Genomic DNA, 17,663 nt, shown 5'->3' with positions numbered 1-17,663 from the left:
GGGAGATCGGTGCCAATAATACAGCACTGAGGTATGGAGGCAGATCAGTGCCAATAACACAGCCTGAGTGTATGGAGGCAGATCAGTACCAATAATACAGCCTGAGTGTACGGTGGCAGATCAGTGCCAATAACACAGCCTGGAGGTATGGCGGCAGATCAGTGCCAATAATACAGCCTGGACGTATGGCGGCAGATCAGTGCCAATAACACAGCCTGAGTGTATGGAGGCAGATCAGTGCCAATAATACAGCCTGAGTGTACGGTGGCAGATCAGTGCCAATAATACAGCCTGGAGGTATGGCGGCAGATCAGTGCCAATAATACAGCCTGAGTGTACGGTGGTAGATGAATGCCTAAACCCTTGCAGAGAGACATGATCGTACTAATCAGAAAAAAACTGAAAAATCAGAGAAAGTCCTGAAGTCTCACAGAGCTGACAAAGCTCTACACCTGGTCAGCTGACTCTAACCTCAGTCTGCACCTGGTCAGCTGACTCTAACCTCAGTCTACACCTGGTCAGCTGACTCTAACCTCAGTCTACACCTGGTCAGCTGACTCTAACCTCAGTCTGCACCTGGTCACCTGACTTTAACCTCAGTCTGCATCTGGTCAGCTGACTCTAACCTCAGTCTACACCTGGTCAGCTGACTCTAACCTCAGTCTAAACCTGATCACCTGACTCTAACCTCAGTCTGCATCTGGTCAGCTGACTTTAACCTCAGTCTACACCTGGTCAGCTGACTCTAACCTCAGTCTAAACCTGATCACCTGACTTTAACCTCAGTCTGCATCTGGTCAGCTGACTCTAACCTCAGTCTACACCTGGTCAGCTGACTCTAACCTCAGTCTGCATCTGGTCAGCTGACTTTAACCTCAGTCTACACCTGGTCAGCTGACTTTAACCTCAGTCTACACCTGGTCAGCTATAGAGGATTTAAAGACCCTAAGATCCAGAGAAACTGGTGTATATTATCCATGGTCTATTAAACAAAGCCGTCAATCAGATCTCATTAAAACGTCTTTATTATCAGTGGAAGTGTTGATGCTGCCCCCTGCTGGACAACACTGATGTACAGAAACTCTCCTCTGATTTCTCATGTCAGTAAAAACAGAAACCTTGATGTGGTCATTCATGTCAGTATGATTACCTCAGATTAGAAATTTAAAAGTACCAAATCTTTCATCCTTCTTGTTTCTATTTAAATATTTATTTATATTCCAGACTCTTCATCTCTGTGGTGGTAGCTCTCGTCTCGTCCTGATGCTGAGAATAAATCCTGAATTAATCCCACAGGTGTGGGAGCTTTAGAAACTACGCGTGTCCACAGGTGGCATCCTCCAGCAGCGCTACACTAACGTTTAACCTCTGAATGTTTTAACATGACGGCGAGGAGGCGGCGAGGAGACGGCTCTACGCTTACGGCAGACTGAGAACAGAAAGGTGAGAAAGACGAGCACAGGAGGAGACCACACCGTTTCTAAGTGAGAGTAGAAAAATACAGACAGCCTGTGATCTAGGAGAGGATAAATAAAGCTATGAGTGAGTCTACGCCAACGTCCTTTAGCCTCCAGGATCCAGACGGTCCTGGTCCGAGACCAGACGGTCCTGGTCCGAGACCAGCTGCCGGTCTGGGTCCTTCTCTGTGGGAGCAGTCCACCTCAGTGCTGGTGACAAAAACTAGAGACGACCGTAGAACTACCGCTGCTCCTCTGGACCGGCCCGCCACGGGACTACGCCGCCACCTTGTTGTCCTTCTGGAAGACAGGACACAGAGAAGGGGCGGGGTTTATACTGGTTTCACTGGGAGGCAACTGATTATACTGGGAGTAAACTAATTATACTGGGAGTAAACTGGTTATACTGGGAGGCAACTGGTTATACTGGGAGGCAACTAGTTATACTGGGAGGCAACTAGTTATACTGGGAGTAAACTGATTATACTGGGAGGCAACTAGTTATGCTAGGAGTAAACTGGTTACACTGTGCCTTAACTGGTTATACTGGGAGTTAACTGGTTACACTGTGCGTTAACTGGTTATACCGGGAGTTAACTGGTTACACTGTGCGTTAACTGGTTATACTGGGAGTTAACTGGTTACACTGTTAACTGGTTATACTGGGAGTTAACTGGTTACACTGTGCGTTAACTGGTTATACTGGGAGTTAACTGGTTACACTGTGCGTTAACTGGTTATACTGGGAGTTAACTGGTTACACTGTGCGTTAACTGGTTATACTGGGAGTTAACTGGTTACACTGTGCGTTAACTGGTTATACTGGGAGTTAACTGGTTACACTGTGCGTTAACTGGTTATACTGGGAGTTAACTGGTTACACTGTGCGTTAACGGGTTATACTGGGAGTTAACTGGTTACACTGTGCGTTAACTGGTTATACTGGGAGTTAACTGGTTACACTGTGCCTTAACTGGTTATACTGGGAGTTAACTGGTTACACTGTGCGTTAACTGGTTATACCGGGAGTTAACTGGTTACACTGTGCCTTAACTGGTTATACTGGGAGTTAACTGGTTACACTGTGCGTTAACTGGTTATACTGGGAGTTAACTGGTTACACTGTGCCTTAACTGGTTATACTGGGAGTTAACTGGTTACACTGTGCCTTAACTGGTTATACTGGGAGTTAACTGGTTACACTGTGCGTTAACTGGTTATACTGGGAGTAAACTGGTCAGACTGGTAGCATAAATTCTAAACCCTGCTCCTGTTAAGGCCCTAAATAATCCCTTACCCTGTATGCTGAGAGGTCGGCGAACTCGCGGCCGGCCTGGTTTCCTCTGTATCCTCCCCTGAAACCGCTGCCTCCCTGTGGCGGCCCGAAGGACCCTCGGCTGCTTGAGCGACCCCGCCCTCCACGGAAGCCCATCCCGCCGCGTCCACGATAACCACCACGGCCTCGTCCCTGACGGAGTGGGATGCCGAATGTCTCTGCGTTCATCCTCCTCTCCTCCGCCCAGGTCTGCCTCCGCTCCCTGCAGGACCAGGACCAGGACCAGGAGGAGGGGTTTAGAAAAACAATCATCTTTAAACATCCAGGTATTTCTGCTTTGAGGTCAAACCTTTAAAGTTTTTAATCCCACTGATATTCTGAGATCTGGAGACATTCAGCCATGATACTGACCCAGACTAAGACCACGTCTTGATCTAACGGTTCTGGGACTGAAGAGCTTCAGAACCTTCTGTCTAATAAAACTCTAACACAGAGGAGACGGTAGGGGTGTGTACTGACAAGAATCTGCTGATACAGGGGTGCCGATATTTCTGGAAATATATATAATAAATATGTACAATAAGAAAAATGTATTCAGATTAAATGTTAAGTATATAAATAAAAAAAATTAAGTACTACTAAATAAATGTTCCTGGATCATCTTGAATTTTAACTCTGTGTGATCTGAAGATAAGGATTTTTTTCATGTGTTGTAATAAATTAAAATAAAAGAAAAGTGGAAAAATAAATCAATCTAGAGTAAATGTACTCGGATCTTTTATATTTCCTGGTTTATCAGCTTGTACGTCTTTACTCTTAGAGACTAGCTGATGCTCATGTCCAGCTTTGAGGACCGATGGACTGTCATGAGGACGACATGACGGGACGGGACGGTGTTTTGATCGTATTATGGAAGCCGCCATTCTTAACGACACTACAACAGAGCAGGTCCTTACAAATAAACTAAATATTAAACTAAATATTGACTGTAATTATGGTGACATGAGTAAAACCCAGCAGTAGCTTCAGCAGGCTCCTATGGTGTTAGCCGTTAGCTGTAATGCTGTCGTTACGATGTCTAGCTCTCAGGTTCTTCATGTCGTCTGAGTATTTCACTCTGGCGTGGCGTATCTTGTCTAAGTTCTGACTCCTGTCTAAGTCTGTACCGTCTTTAATGTTCTGGAAGCCAAAATTAGTCCACATATCTGCTATGAATGCAGCAGAAGCTGCACTGGCTCAGGCAACCACCTCACTCAGACCGGAAGTCTCGCGTGATCTCGTTGTCTAAGCAGAGGAGAAGAGGAAGGAGTCAACTGCTTGCTGCCAACTAGTGGTCAGGAGGTGAAATTACACCCCAAACTACCACACCAACAAAGTAAATTAATAATTAACAAAATATCAATACTGCATTTTAAAATATCGATACAGTATTGCACTGTGAAATATCGCAATATTTCAGTTCATCAGTATTTCCTAACACCCCTTGGAAATGGTCTAAACTGCACAGAAATGCTGGAACTGCTAGGGATGGGTGGAGAGAGGCTCTGAAGCACTGATTTAAAGCGGTTTAAGTGATTTTATAAAGCTGCTGTAATGATTCAGGAGCTGCAGCTGCTCTAAAATGTTGGCCACATCTCAGCCCTACATACGTGTGATACAGACCAACTCCTCTGACAGCCAGGACTTCCCCCGTGGATGTCCTGGCATCAAACAGCATCTGATAAGGTTGTCATATCAGAGTCTAAACTGGGACGTCCCGACTGTAGATCAGCCTTTAATCTAATCTCCCTTTCACCAGTCTGACACTCACCGTGGGAATCCTGCTCCTCCAGACTTCTCGTTGGCTTTCCTGAGGACAAATCAGAATCAGAGCCGTTATTTATCTGTCCGAGCAGACGCAGAAGGCTGCGGAGCGTCCCATGAATCACTTCAGAGATAATAAATGAGAAATAATCAGCCCAGCGGGTCAGCATGTCCTCTCTGTCTACTTCCTCTGAACTATCAGCCAATCATCATCCACCTCCAGAGCTGCTGCTTCCTACCTGCTGTCGTCACAGGAGATGTTGTCGAAGAATGACTTGGACTTGTCGTAGTAACAGTTGGGGCCGAGTGGGTCACACTCGTCGTCGGCGTTCCCCTCGCTGTTCTGAGTCTCAACGCCAGAGTCACCTTTATCCTCGCCGTTCACCGCCTTCTCAGACTTCTCCGTCTTCTCATCTGTGAACACAGCGAGAATATTTTATAGAGCATGACTGAAATCCCCAAAAATGAGTGGAGAAGGCAGAACAAGGGCCTTCTTTAGGTGGCAATATTACCGTAATATTACTATTATTTGCTCAGTCTTGATTCACAATACTACCGTAATATTACTAATATTCTCTCAGTCTATATTCACAATATTACTGTAATATTACTAATATTCTCTCAGTCTTTATTCACAATATTACCGTAATATTACTAATATTCTCTCAGTCTATATTCACAATATTACTGTAATATTACTAATATTCTCTCAGTCTTTATTCACAATATTACTGTAATATTACTAATATTCTCTCAGTCTTTATTCACAATATTACCGTAATATTACTAATATTCTCTCAGTCTTTATTCACAATATTACCGTAATATTACTAATATTCTCTCAGTCTTTATGAACAATGTTACCGTAATATTACTAATATTCTCTCAGTTTTTACTTCAAGATATTACCGTAATATTACTAATATTATCTTGGTCTTTATTAACAGTATTACTATAATATTACTAATATTCTCTCAGTTTTTACTTCAAGATATTACTGTAATATTACTAATATTATCTTGGTCTTTATTAACAGTGTTACTATAATATTACTAATATTCTCTCAGTCTTCATTAACAATGTTACCGTAATGTTATTAATATTCGCTCAGTCTTTATCAACAATATTTCCGTAATGCTACTAATATTCGCTCAGTCTTAATTCCCAATATTACTGTAATATTGCTAATATTCTCTGTCTTTATTAACAATATTTCCGTAATGTTACTAATATTCGCTCAGTCCTTATCAACAATATTACCGTAATATTACTAATATTCTCTCAGTCTTTATTCACAATATTACCGTAATATTACTAATATTCTCTCAGTCTTTATTCACAATATTACCGTAATATTACTAATATTCTCTCAGTCTTTATTAACAATGTTACCGTAATATTACTAATATTCTCTCAGTTTTTACTTCAAGATATTACCGTAATATTACTAATATTATCTTGGTCTTTATTAACAGTATTACTATAATATTACTAATATTCTCTCAGTTTTTACTTCAAGATATTACCGTAATATTACTAATATTATCTTGGTCTTTATTAACAGTGTTACTATAATATTACTAATATTCTCTCAGTCTTCATTAACAATGTTACCGTAATGTTATTAATATTCGCTCAGTCTTTATCAACAATATTTCTGTAATGCTACTAATATTCGCTCAGTCTTAATTCCCAATATTACTGTAATATTACTAATATTCTCTGTCTTTATTAACAATATTTCCGTAATGTTACTAATATTCGCTCAGTCCTTATCAACAATATTACCGTAACATTACTAATATTCTCTCAGTCTTTATTAACAATGTTACCGTAATATTACTAATATTCTCTCGGTTTTTATTCAAGATACTACCGTAATATTACTAATATTCTCTCAGTCTTTATTAATAATATTACCGTAATATTACTGATATTCTCTCAGTCTTTATTAATAATATTACCGTAATATTACTGATATTCTCTCAGTCTTTATTGACAATATTTCCGTAATATGTGACCAAAGCCAGATAAAGTCGACATTCCGGTGGTTGAGAAAAATGGATACAAAGCTGTTTTCTTCAAAATGATCATTTTTTTGTTTTTTTCTCATTTTATGCAAGTCCGACATTTAAACTACTCATTTGATGAAAAAAGTAACACAAATGTGGTATTTAAAAGCATTAATTTTGTGTTTAAAAATGCCCTCTTTTTGTAGTTCCTGCGGGGAGATTGAGGGGAGGGGAAGGCGAAACTGCTGGGTGATAATTGGCCACTCAGCCTGCCATTGTTCCCAATTTCGCCCATTGAGATGGACAATAACAAACAGCGCATGTCTCAAACTCCAACCCCTGTCGGCACGTATACAGCTGTTTCTAGTTATCACCTTTATCAATAAGCCTCAAGATGCACCCTGCAGCCAAGAAATAAGAAGAGACAATAAAGAAGCAGCAAGAATTATCAACAGACTTGGGATGACTTCAGGATCATTTGACAGTGAAAGTTTGATGAAGGCAGATTTCCTATGGGAATATTTTGATGAGCGTCACCAGTCCGATCCAGAAGCTTGGTTTGGGTGGACTTTATGTAAATGTGGCCCTGTTGTTCACGCCCATTACCTGGCCTGCCTGAAGGTAGGAAAAGTCCTGAAACTTTGAGTCTGGTTTTCTAAGAACAAACAGGAACTAGGAGTTGAAATTCAAATGAGCATATCGTTGTAAAATATGCTCAGATTAAGGTGTGTGATACACCATTAGAAAGCCTGGAATCTACGCTTTCATAATGTGTAAAAAACTCAAAAATGACCACGGACGACTTGCAGGAGTTTTTACCAGCTTTGGTCACATATTACTAATATTCTCTCAGTTTTTATTCAACATATGACCTTAATATTACTAATATTCTCCCGCTCTTTATTAACAATATTACTGTAATAATACTAATATTCTCTCAGTCTTTATTAACAATATTACCGTAACATTACTGATATTCTCTCAGTCTTTATTAACAAATTTACAGTAATATTACTACTATTCTTTAACCTGGTAATACTCTGTCTCCTGTTACCTGGCTACTTTCCCATACCAGAGATAAACAGACTGATGTGTCAGACTTTTACCTACCACTGTGATGGTCCTGTGTCAGACCTCTTGTGTTCTCCACAACAGTAAAATAATATCAATAATTCTTGTTAACATTATCCAGAGCAGACACTACCTTTGAGCTTCAGCTTGCTCTGAAACTCCCTGTCGATCTCCTCCTTGTTGAACTGGGCATTGGCGCTCTCAAAGTCAAAGTCTTTCTCAAACTTCATTGGTCCGTCTCGGCGAACGTTGAAGCGCCCTCTGCCGCGGTGTCCACCTCCTCGTCCACGCCGGTTAGCCGGCCCCCCTGGGCCCACTGAAGGAGAATAAAGGAAAAATCTGTTGTTAAATCAAAGGATCAAAAACCAGGATTAACACGAACACATCACACAGAAACATGAGGAAGAAAACTAAAGCACACGTCCACGATGGCAGCAGGGACATTAGCAGAAACCAAACGTGGAGGAAATGGAGGAAATCATTCAGGAAGCTCTGGTCTGAGTCAGCATGGCCGCCATTGACATGAGCAGCATGTCAATAGGAAAACACGTCACTAGCAGAGAAAAACGGGTCCGCTGGCATGCAGAGTGGATGGACGACGACTTTAACCTGAGGAACGTTTACAGGACTCCCTGCCTTCACCTCCAGTCTGATCACTCTCTGATTTCAGCAGTCTGGGGCCGTCAGTGCCTGGAACAGCAGAGTCTTTCAGTCTCCACACCACACTCAAACAGAACACAGACCTGCTGCCATCAAGCACCTTCAGACATCAAATAAAGCAGATTTAATATTCACTCAGAGAACCAGGGTGCCCCTGGACCAGTGCAGCTGAGCTGGGATGCAAAAACCACTTCTACCTCAGGACAGACGCTTAGGAGAACCATGAACCCAATGAAGATGCACAAAAATCCTGTATAACTAGGGCCTGGTCCCCCCAATCAATGGTACTGACCTCCTCACTAGTTTTTGTTTTTCTTAAAGCTTTGGCTCCATGAGTTTGATGTCGTTTCAGGGCCAATGAACTTCAGATTTTAGTCACATCAGTCTCACCTCTCCTTGTGTCCACGCCATCATGCTGCTGCGTCTTCTGACCCCCCTGACCCACCATCAAGGGGGCCGTGCGTCCATGGGCGGGGCTCCTGCGTCCGTGTCCGGGGGCCGGAGCGGAGGGGGCCGTGGTCGAGGCTGACTGAGAGGTTTGGATCACTTGGTCCAGAGTGGGGCTCTTCCTCAGAGGGTCAAGACTCGGGCTGCTGCGTCCTGAGGAGAGAGGGCAGGTGAGAAAAGTGAGTGACCAATCAGAGTGATTGATGTGATCAGAGGGTTAATCAGCATTGATCATATGAACAGCGTCACAGGCTGTTTGATGGAAACTAGTCCATGGATGGGGAAAGTTCATGTCTACTGATAATGATAACACAACTAAGATCAATATGTAATAATACCTCTGTCAATACCTCAGTGATCAATACCTCTGTTAAAACTTCAATGATCAATACCTCTGTCAATACCTCAGTGATCAATACCTCTGTCAATACCTCAGTGATCAATACCTCTGTTAAAACTACAATGATCAATACCTCTGTCAATACCTCAGTGATCAATACATCTGTCAATACCTCAGGGATCAATACCTCTGTCAATACCTCAGGGATCAATACATCTGTCAATACCTCAGTGATCAATACATCTGTCAATACCTCAGGGATCAATACCTCTGTCAATACCTCAGTGATCAATACATCTGTCAATACTTCAATGATCAATACCTCTGTCAATACCTCAGGGATCAATACATCTGTCAATACCTCAGTGATCAATACCTCTGTCAATACCTCAGGGATCAATACCTCTGTCAATACTTCAATGATCAATACCTCTGTCAATACCTCAGGGATCAATACATCTGTCAATACCTCAGTGATCAATACCTCTGTCAATACCTCAGGGATCAATACCTCTGTTAAAACTTCAATGATCAATACCTCTGTCAATACCTCAGTGATCAATACATCTGTCAATACCTCAGTGATCAATACCTCTGTTAAAACTTCAATGATCAATACCTCTGTCAATACCTCAGTGATCAATACATCTGTCAATACTTCAATGATCAATACATCTGTCAATACCTCAGTGATCAATACATCTGTCAATACCTCAGTGATCAATACCTCTGTCAATACCTCAGGGATCAATACCTCTGTTAAAACTTCAATGATCAATACCTCTGTCAATACCTCAGTGATCAATACATCTGTCAATACCTCAGTGATCAATACCTCTGTCAATACCTCAGGGATCAATACCTCTGTTAAAACTTCAATGATCAATACCTCTGTCAATACCTCAGTGATCAATACATCTGTCAATACTTCAATGATCAATACATCTGTCAATACCTCAGTGATCAATACCTCTGTCAATACCTCAGGGATCAATACCTCTGTTAAAACTTCAATGATCAATACCTCTGTCAATACCTCAGTGATCAATACCTCCCAACAGTGCTACAGTAACATTTACCTGTCTGTAGCCAACAGTGCTACAGTAACATTTACCTGTCTGTAGCTTACAGTGCTACAGTAACATTTACCTGTCTGTAGCTTACAGTGCTACAGTAACATTTACCTGTCTGTAGCTAACAGTGCTACAGTAACATTTACCTGTCTGTAGCTTACAGTGCTACAGTAACATTTACCTGTCTGTAGCTTACAGTGCTACAGTAACATTTACCTGTCTGTAGCTAACAGTGCTACAGTAACATTTACCTGTCTGTAGCTTACAGTGCTACAGTAACATTTACCTGTCTGTAGCTAACAGTGCTACAGTAACATTTACCTGTCTATAGCTTACAGTGCTACAGTAACATTTACCTGTCTGTAGCTAACAGTGCTACAGTAACATTTACCTGTCTGTAGCTTACAGTGCTACAGTAACATTTACCTGTCTGTAGCTTACAGTGCTACAGTAACATTTACCTGTCTGTAGCTAACAGTGCTACAGTAACATTTACCTGTCTGTAGCTTACAGTGCTACAGTAACATTTACCTGTCTGTAGCTAACAGTGCTACAGCAACATTTACCTGTCTGTAGCTAACAGTGCTACAGTAACATTAACCTGTCTGTAGCATACAGTGCTACAGTAACATTTACCTGTCTGTAGCTTACAGTGCTACAGTAACATTTACCTGTCTGTAGCTAACAGTGCTACAGTAACATTTACCTGTCTGTAGCCTTCAGTGCTACAGTAACATTTACCTGTCTGTAGCTTACAGTGCTACAGTAACATTTACCTGTCTGTAGCTAACAGTGCTACAGTAACATTTACCTGTCTGTAGCTAACAGTGCTACAGTAACATTTACCTGTCTGTAGCCTTCAGTGCTACAGTAACATTTACCTGTCTGTAGCTTACAGTGCTACAGTAACATTTACCTGTCTGTAGCTAACAGTGCTACAGTAACATTTACCTGTCTGTAGCTTACAGTGCTACAGTAACATTTACCTGTCTGTAGCTAACAGTGCTACAGTAACATTTACCTGTCTGTAGCTAACAGTGCTACAGTAACATTTACCTGTCTGTAGCTAACAGTGCTACAGTAACATTTACCTGTCTGTAGCTTACAGTGCTACAGTAACATTTACCTGTCTGTAGCTAACAGTGCTACAGTAACATTTACCTGTCTGTAGCTTACAGTGCTACAGTAACATTTACCTGTCTGTAGCTAACAGTGCTACAGTAACATTTACCTGTCTGTAGCTAACAGTGCTACAGTAACATTTACCTGTCTGTAGCCTTCAGTGCTACAGTAACATTTACCTGTCTGTAGCTTACAGTGCTACAGTAACATTTACCTGTCTGTAGCTAACAGTGCTACAGTAACATTTACCTGTCTGTAGCCTTCAGTGCTACAGTAACATTTACCTGTCTGTAGCTTACAGTGCTACAGTAACATTTACCCGTCTGTAGCTAACTGTGCTACAGTAGCATCTATGTAGGGAAAGGGTGGGAGACCTGGACTGATAGCCGTCACAGTGATGCCATGATCAGCCCCTTCTCTCTTTCTTTAGCATGATTTACGTGGTGCAGGAGCCACTCACAGACCCCGAACCCTTGGACATCATGCCCTCTGACCTCCTGTTCTCACTGTCACTTCTTAGAGGAAGCTTACCAACACCAACTGGTCCAAACTGGGGGGACACCAGGGGGCTGGAGGTGAACTGGTTGTAGGCAGGTACAGGAGCCCGGTTAAAGAGGCCGTAAGAACCTGCAGACTGGAAGGGTGTCGGAGCGGCGGCAGCAGAAGACGAGCTGGAGCTCATTGACGACTGAGGAGGAGGAGAAAGAGGGAGACGAGGTTAAAGGCACATCATGGATCAGTCCACAGTTCACCTGGCTCTGAGCTTACCTGGACGATGGCCGGGTCCTGGGGCAGAGAGCAGGTGGGTTTGGGCGGCTCACACACTGTCAGGTCCTTAATGTCGCTGCCTCTGAAGATGATGTACTCAAACGTATCATCCCGAGGGGGGATGGGCCGGTCGGTGGGCCGGTCCTCGGTACCGAAGGAGCGGACTGCAGAGAGGACACGGAGCACAGTTTGAATCACATGCTGATTTAAGGGTGAGCATCAGCGCTACGGTAACACCAGTGAACAAACTGGGAAGCAGAAATACGGTATGAAACAGGTCCAATACTTGCTCTAAGACCAGACCAGATCCTGAACCATCACTCTTGTAAACATCACAGAGCCCTCCAAAACACCCACCGGGGGACTGGTAGGAAACAGTTGGCATAGTCGGGGTTAAACGTACAGCTGTTTAAGCCAGCTCAACCTGAAAATATCAGTGATTTTAGGAGCTCACTCACCATCCCAAATATTTATAACAACAACAGTCTGAGAGCATTTCAGGGACAGTTGAAAGAGTGTGAACTGAGCCACTGCAGCTCTAACTAGGCTGACGGCGTTGGCTGTGATTCAGTTCGCCAAGTCACCTACAGCTGGTCTCAGAACGTAAGGCACATCACATCTATCAGCTTGTTCACTGACTTCATAGAATGATTCCAGTCCCTCTAAACAGCCAAAATACTGCTGAAAGGACCAGGAGAAACAGACAAAAGAAGGGATATCTGAAGCTCACAGGATAAACTAGAGCTACCTGGGCTGCTGAAGCACCTGTGAATGACTATGCTAAAGCTAACTAGCTCAGTTCCCCACATTCTCTTCTCATTCAGGTCCATTCTGCTTCTTCTCTGATTTTTTTACACAACTTTCTGGACTGTAAACACAATTCTGCCCTTTGATGAACCAACCAATAGGAAACAGAAACAGGTTGGACCAATCACACTAGCTCTGCCTGTTGTTGCTATACTGTTCTCCAGGAGACATTAGCTTTGACCTCACTGAGAGAGTCCCAACATTCCATCTCACACACACACACACACACACAGTAAAAGTCTGAGAGCCAAAAATCATCATCAAACTTAAACATAATATTAAAAATCTGCCAAAGATAGCAAACAAGTGAATTCTGCATAGAAACCTGAATTGTCTCTTTTTTAAGCCACAATGAAGTCTGTAGGAGGAATTAAGGTGGAGCTGTAGGGCTTGGAAGTCAGCTGAGATGTGTGTGTGTGTGTGTGTGTGTGTGTGTGTGGGTGTGTGTGTGTGTGAGAGATGGAATGTTGGGACTCTCTCAGTGGGTTAGGGTCAGAGAAAAACCAGAGTGTCAGTTTGACAAACAATCAGTACAAACCTGACTGAGACAAGAATGGAAATCTGATCATCAAGTAAAGATCTGAGAACAAGCAGACACCCAGAGCACAGACACAGAAACCCTGAGGAGGACGTTTAGATCACAGAGAAGGTTTGAATCAAAGACTGAAGACCAATGGCAGACCAAAATCAGTACGTCAGGATCTCAGACCGTTAAAATGCACTGTAGCAGGACCAATGACGGGATAAACCTGGTCAAAGAGTGAGGACGATCAACTTAAAACACACAGAGAAATACAGCAAAGCCAAAGGTAAATTCATCCACAATCATCACAGAAATAAGCAGAAACTGCAGGGAGCAAATGTGTGAGGATCAGTGGCTGTTAGACGTGAACCTGCCAACTGACAGAGCTGACTCAGGATGAACGCCAGCATGTTCAGCGGCGAGCAGAGCGCCACTAACCTCCCTGAGAGAGTTTCTGTCAGCTAACTCTCTGTTTCAGGACCACAGCAGCTAGTCTACTAGCCACCGGGCTAATGTTTCTAATCAGTTCATGTTTGTTTGGACCGAATTACTGCGACCTGAGGGACTGGGATCCACCTGGATACCGACTTTTACCAACCTACATCTGAGGACAAGCCACAGGACAACAACTGTTAGCAGATGTAGCTGGTAGCATTAGCAGGCTAGCTAGTTTAACTTTACATAAAGCCACAGTAGAATTCTGTTAGCATAGGCCTAGCTACCTTTAGCCAAAGCCCCGGTAGAGTCATGTTAGCACTAGCCTAGCTACCTTTAGCCAAAGCCACAGTAGAGTCATGTTAGCACTAGCCTAGCTACCTTTAGCCAAAGCCACAGTAGAGTCATGTTAGCACTAGCCTAGCTACCTTAGTAGAGTCATGTTAGCACTAGCCTAGCTACCTTTAGCCAAAGCCACAGTAGAGTCATGTTAGCACTAGCCTAGCTACCTTTAGCCAAAGCCACAGTAGAGTCATGTTAGCACTAGCCTAGCTACCTTTAGCCAAAGCCACAGTAGAGTCATGTTAGCACTAGCCTAGCTACCTTTAGCCAAAGCCCCAGTAGAGTCATGTTAGCACTAGCCACCTGATACCGACCTTTAGCCAAAGCCACAGTCTGAGAGTCATGTTAGCACTAGCCTACAACAACTTTAGCCAAAGCCCCAGTAGAGTCATGTTAGCAGTAGCCTAGCTACCTTTAGCCAAAGCCACAGTAGAGTCATGTTAGCACTAGCCTAGCTACCTTTAGCCAAAGCCCCAGTAGAGTCATGTTAGCACTAGCCTAGCTACCTTTAGCCAAAGCCACAGTAGAGTCATGTTAGCACTAGCCTAGCTACCTTTAGCCAAAGCCACAGTAGAGTCATGTTAGCACTAGCCTAGCTACCTTTAGCCAAAGCCCCAGTAGAGTCATGTTAGCACTAGCCTAGCTACCTTTAGCCAAAGCCACAGTAGAGTCATGTTAGCACTAGCCTAGCTACCTTTAGCCAAAGCCCCAGTAGAGTCATTAGCACTAGCCTAGCTACCTTTAGCCAAAGCCACAGTAGAGTCATGTTAGCACTAGCCTAGCTACCTTTAGCCAAAGCCACAGTAGAGTCATGTTAGCACTAGCCTAGCTACCTTTAGCCAAAGCCACAGTAGAGTCATGTTAGCACTAGCCTAGCTACCTTTAGCCAAAGCCACAGTAGAGTCATGTTAGCACTAGCCTAGCTACCTTTAGCCAAAGCCACAGTAGAGTCATGTTAGCACTAGCCTAGCTACCTTTAGCCAAAGCCACAGTAGAGTCATGTTAGCACTAGCCTAGCTACCTTTAGCCAAAGCCACAGTAGAGTCATGTTAGCACTAGCCTAGCTACCTTTAGCCAAAGCCACAGTAGAGTCATGTTAGCACTAGCCTAGCTACCTTTAGCCAAAGCCCCAGTAGAGTCATGTTAGCACTAGCCTAGCTACCTTTAGCCAAAGCCCCAGTAGAGTCATGTTAGCACTAGCCTAGCTACCTTTAGCCAAAGCCACAGTAGAGTCATGTTAGCACTAGCCTAGCTACCTTTAGCCAAAGCCACAGTAGAGTCATGTTAGCACTAGCCTAGCTACCTTTAGCCAAAGCCACAGTAGAGTCATGTTAGCACTAGCCTAGCTACCTTTAGCCAAAGCCACAGTAGAGTCATGTTAGCACTAGCCTAGCTACCTTTAGCCAAAGCCACAGTAGAGTCATGTTAGCACTAGCCTAGCTACCTTTAGCCAAAGCCCCAGTAGAGTCATGTTAGCACTAGCCTAGCTACCTTTAGCCAAAGCCACAGTAGAGTCATGTTAGCACTAGCCTAGCTACCTTTAGCCAAAGCCACAGTAGAGTCATGTTAGCACTAGCCTAGCTACCTTTAGCCAAAGCCACAGTAGAGTCATGTTAGCACTAGCCTAGCTACCTTTAGCCAAAGCCACAGTAGAGTCATGTTAGCACTAGCCTAGCTACCTTTAGCCAAAGCCACAGTAGAGTCATGTTAGCACTAGCCTAGCTACCTTTAGCCAAAGCCACAGTAGAGTCATGTTAGCACTAGCCTAGCTACCTTTAGCCAAAGCCACAGTAGAGTCATGTTAGCACTAGCCTAGCTACCTTTAGCCAAAGCCACAGTAGAGTCATGTTAGCACTAGCCTAGCTACCTTTAGCCAAAGCCACAGTAGAGTCATGTTAGCACTAGCCTAGCTACCTTTAGCCAAAGCCACAGTAGAGTCATGTTAGCACTAGCCTAGCTACCTTTAGCCAAAGCCACAGTAGAGTCATGTTAGCACTAGCCTAGCTACCTTTAGCCAAAGCCACAGTAGAGTCATGTTAGCACTAGCCTAGCTACCTTTAGCCAAAGCCACAGTAGAGTCATGTTAGCACTAGCCTAGCTACCTTTAGCCAAAGCCACAGTAGAGTCATGTTAGCACTAGCCTAGCTACCTTTAGCCAAAGCCACAGTAGAGTCATGTTAGCACTAGCCTAGCTACCTTTAGCCAAAGCCACAGTAGAGTTCTCGGTGTCGATGGTGTACAGGATTCCTTCGTAGCGGATCTCGGCCTTGGATATCAGGCTGATCTTACTGCCCAGGTAAGGCGTTCCGCCGCTCATGGTGCCTTCTAGAAGGTTCTAGTCCGATAAGGGAACAGAGAGGACGGTCCCTCCGAACTGCGAGGCTGTCTGAACCGGTTCTACTCCGAATTTATCCGCTTTGTGCTTGGACACAAACTCTATCTCTTCACTGCTACAACATGGCTACCTCATCCTCCATCGAATGGCTCTGCGCGCGGGGGCTAACGGGAAATCATAATCTCGCGCGATTACGTTAGGCTAGGCGATCTAGATCTGTGGTAGATAGAACGGGTTATTTTCTTTTCTTCTCTCTCTTTCTTTTTTTTCTTTTTAATAAAGAAGAGGTTTGCTTTATTCAGCATCACGTCAGTCATTTTCTTTAAAATCTGAATTCTAAGGTTAAAGAAAGAAATCTGAGATCACAGCAAGAATTCTAAGATTTAAGTTATAATGTTGAGCTAAATGTCAGAATTTCTCTAAACCCCAAATTCTGTCTTTATACCCTGGATAAAAGTGTCTAAAAAGTTCTGTGTCTCCTATCACCCCTATCTTCCACTTCATAACGTTACCATGCCAAAAAGTAAACATAAAAAAATTACTGTATAAATATAGTTTGGAAAGTTCAACAATCATTAAAAAAATAAAATAAAATAGTAGTAGTAGTAGTAGTAGTAGTAGTAATAATGATAATAATAATAATAATAATAATAATAATAATAATAATAAAGTGGATATTACTAATACTATTATTATCGTTGTTGTTATTACCATCACTGTGTGATAAGATAAAATGAGGTCAGAGAACACAGGAGACACGTGACTTGGGGATATATTGGATTTTGACAGACATGATTTAGTTATTTTTGATTTTAGGGCATGTTCTTTTTATCTTAGACCCACTGAAAGGTTGGATCTCGTATTTCTTTCCTTTTTTTAAGTCTCTATAAACTCTCTAAGGGTGGACAGAGTACCCACTGTGTGAACAAGCATTAATTATTTACATTAGACACATTTTATTATTTAATACAGATGTCTATTATTTATTGTCATAAAAGCTCACACTATTATAATTATAAAATTCTGTGTATGTCTCTTTTAAAACCCTTCAGGTGCATTTGCTAAAGTGTCTAAATCATATTTAAAACTACCTCCGGAAAGTCCTTTAAGAGTTGTTCTAATAGAAACCCAAACTATCAGTCATTCTTAGACTGGATGGCTACAGCCAATAGAAAGACTGTTTCCACTGAGT

The 17,663-nt window shown here is 42.7% G+C and overlaps 1 protein-coding gene across 2 annotated transcripts; it reads right to left on the bottom strand.

Moving 5' to 3' along the window:
- Positions 1-1,007: 1,007 nt before the first annotated feature.
- lsm14aa (LSM14A mRNA processing body assembly factor a) lies at positions 1,008-16,627 on the bottom strand. 2 transcript variants are annotated; one of them, XM_041795405.1, is made up of 9 exons: positions 16,333-16,627; positions 12,030-12,193; positions 11,793-11,949; positions 8,670-8,879; positions 7,753-7,935; positions 4,776-4,950; positions 4,544-4,582; positions 2,755-2,995; positions 1,008-1,757 (listed from the first exon to the last, which is right to left on the bottom strand). In XM_041795405.1, exons 1-9 carry the CDS (start codon positions 16,451-16,453, stop codon positions 1,734-1,736), a joined length of 1,314 nt encoding a protein of 437 aa, XP_041651339.1. In that variant the 5' UTR covers positions 16,454-16,627; the 3' UTR covers positions 1,008-1,733. The 2 variants fall into 2 exon arrangements, with proteins under 2 accessions (XP_041651339.1, XP_041651341.1); XM_041795407.1 differs by lacking the exon at positions 16,333-16,627 and adding an exon at positions 14,129-14,150.
- Between the last annotated feature and the right edge of the window lie 1,036 nt (positions 16,628-17,663).

This window comes from Cheilinus undulatus, linkage group 9 (genome assembly GCF_018320785.1).
Source record: "Cheilinus undulatus linkage group 9, ASM1832078v1, whole genome shotgun sequence".
Taxonomy (NCBI): domain Eukaryota; kingdom Metazoa; phylum Chordata; class Actinopteri; order Labriformes; family Labridae; genus Cheilinus; species Cheilinus undulatus.
Note: the sequence above shows the minus strand (reverse complement) of the source record. Positions and strands in the feature narration are given on the sequence as shown.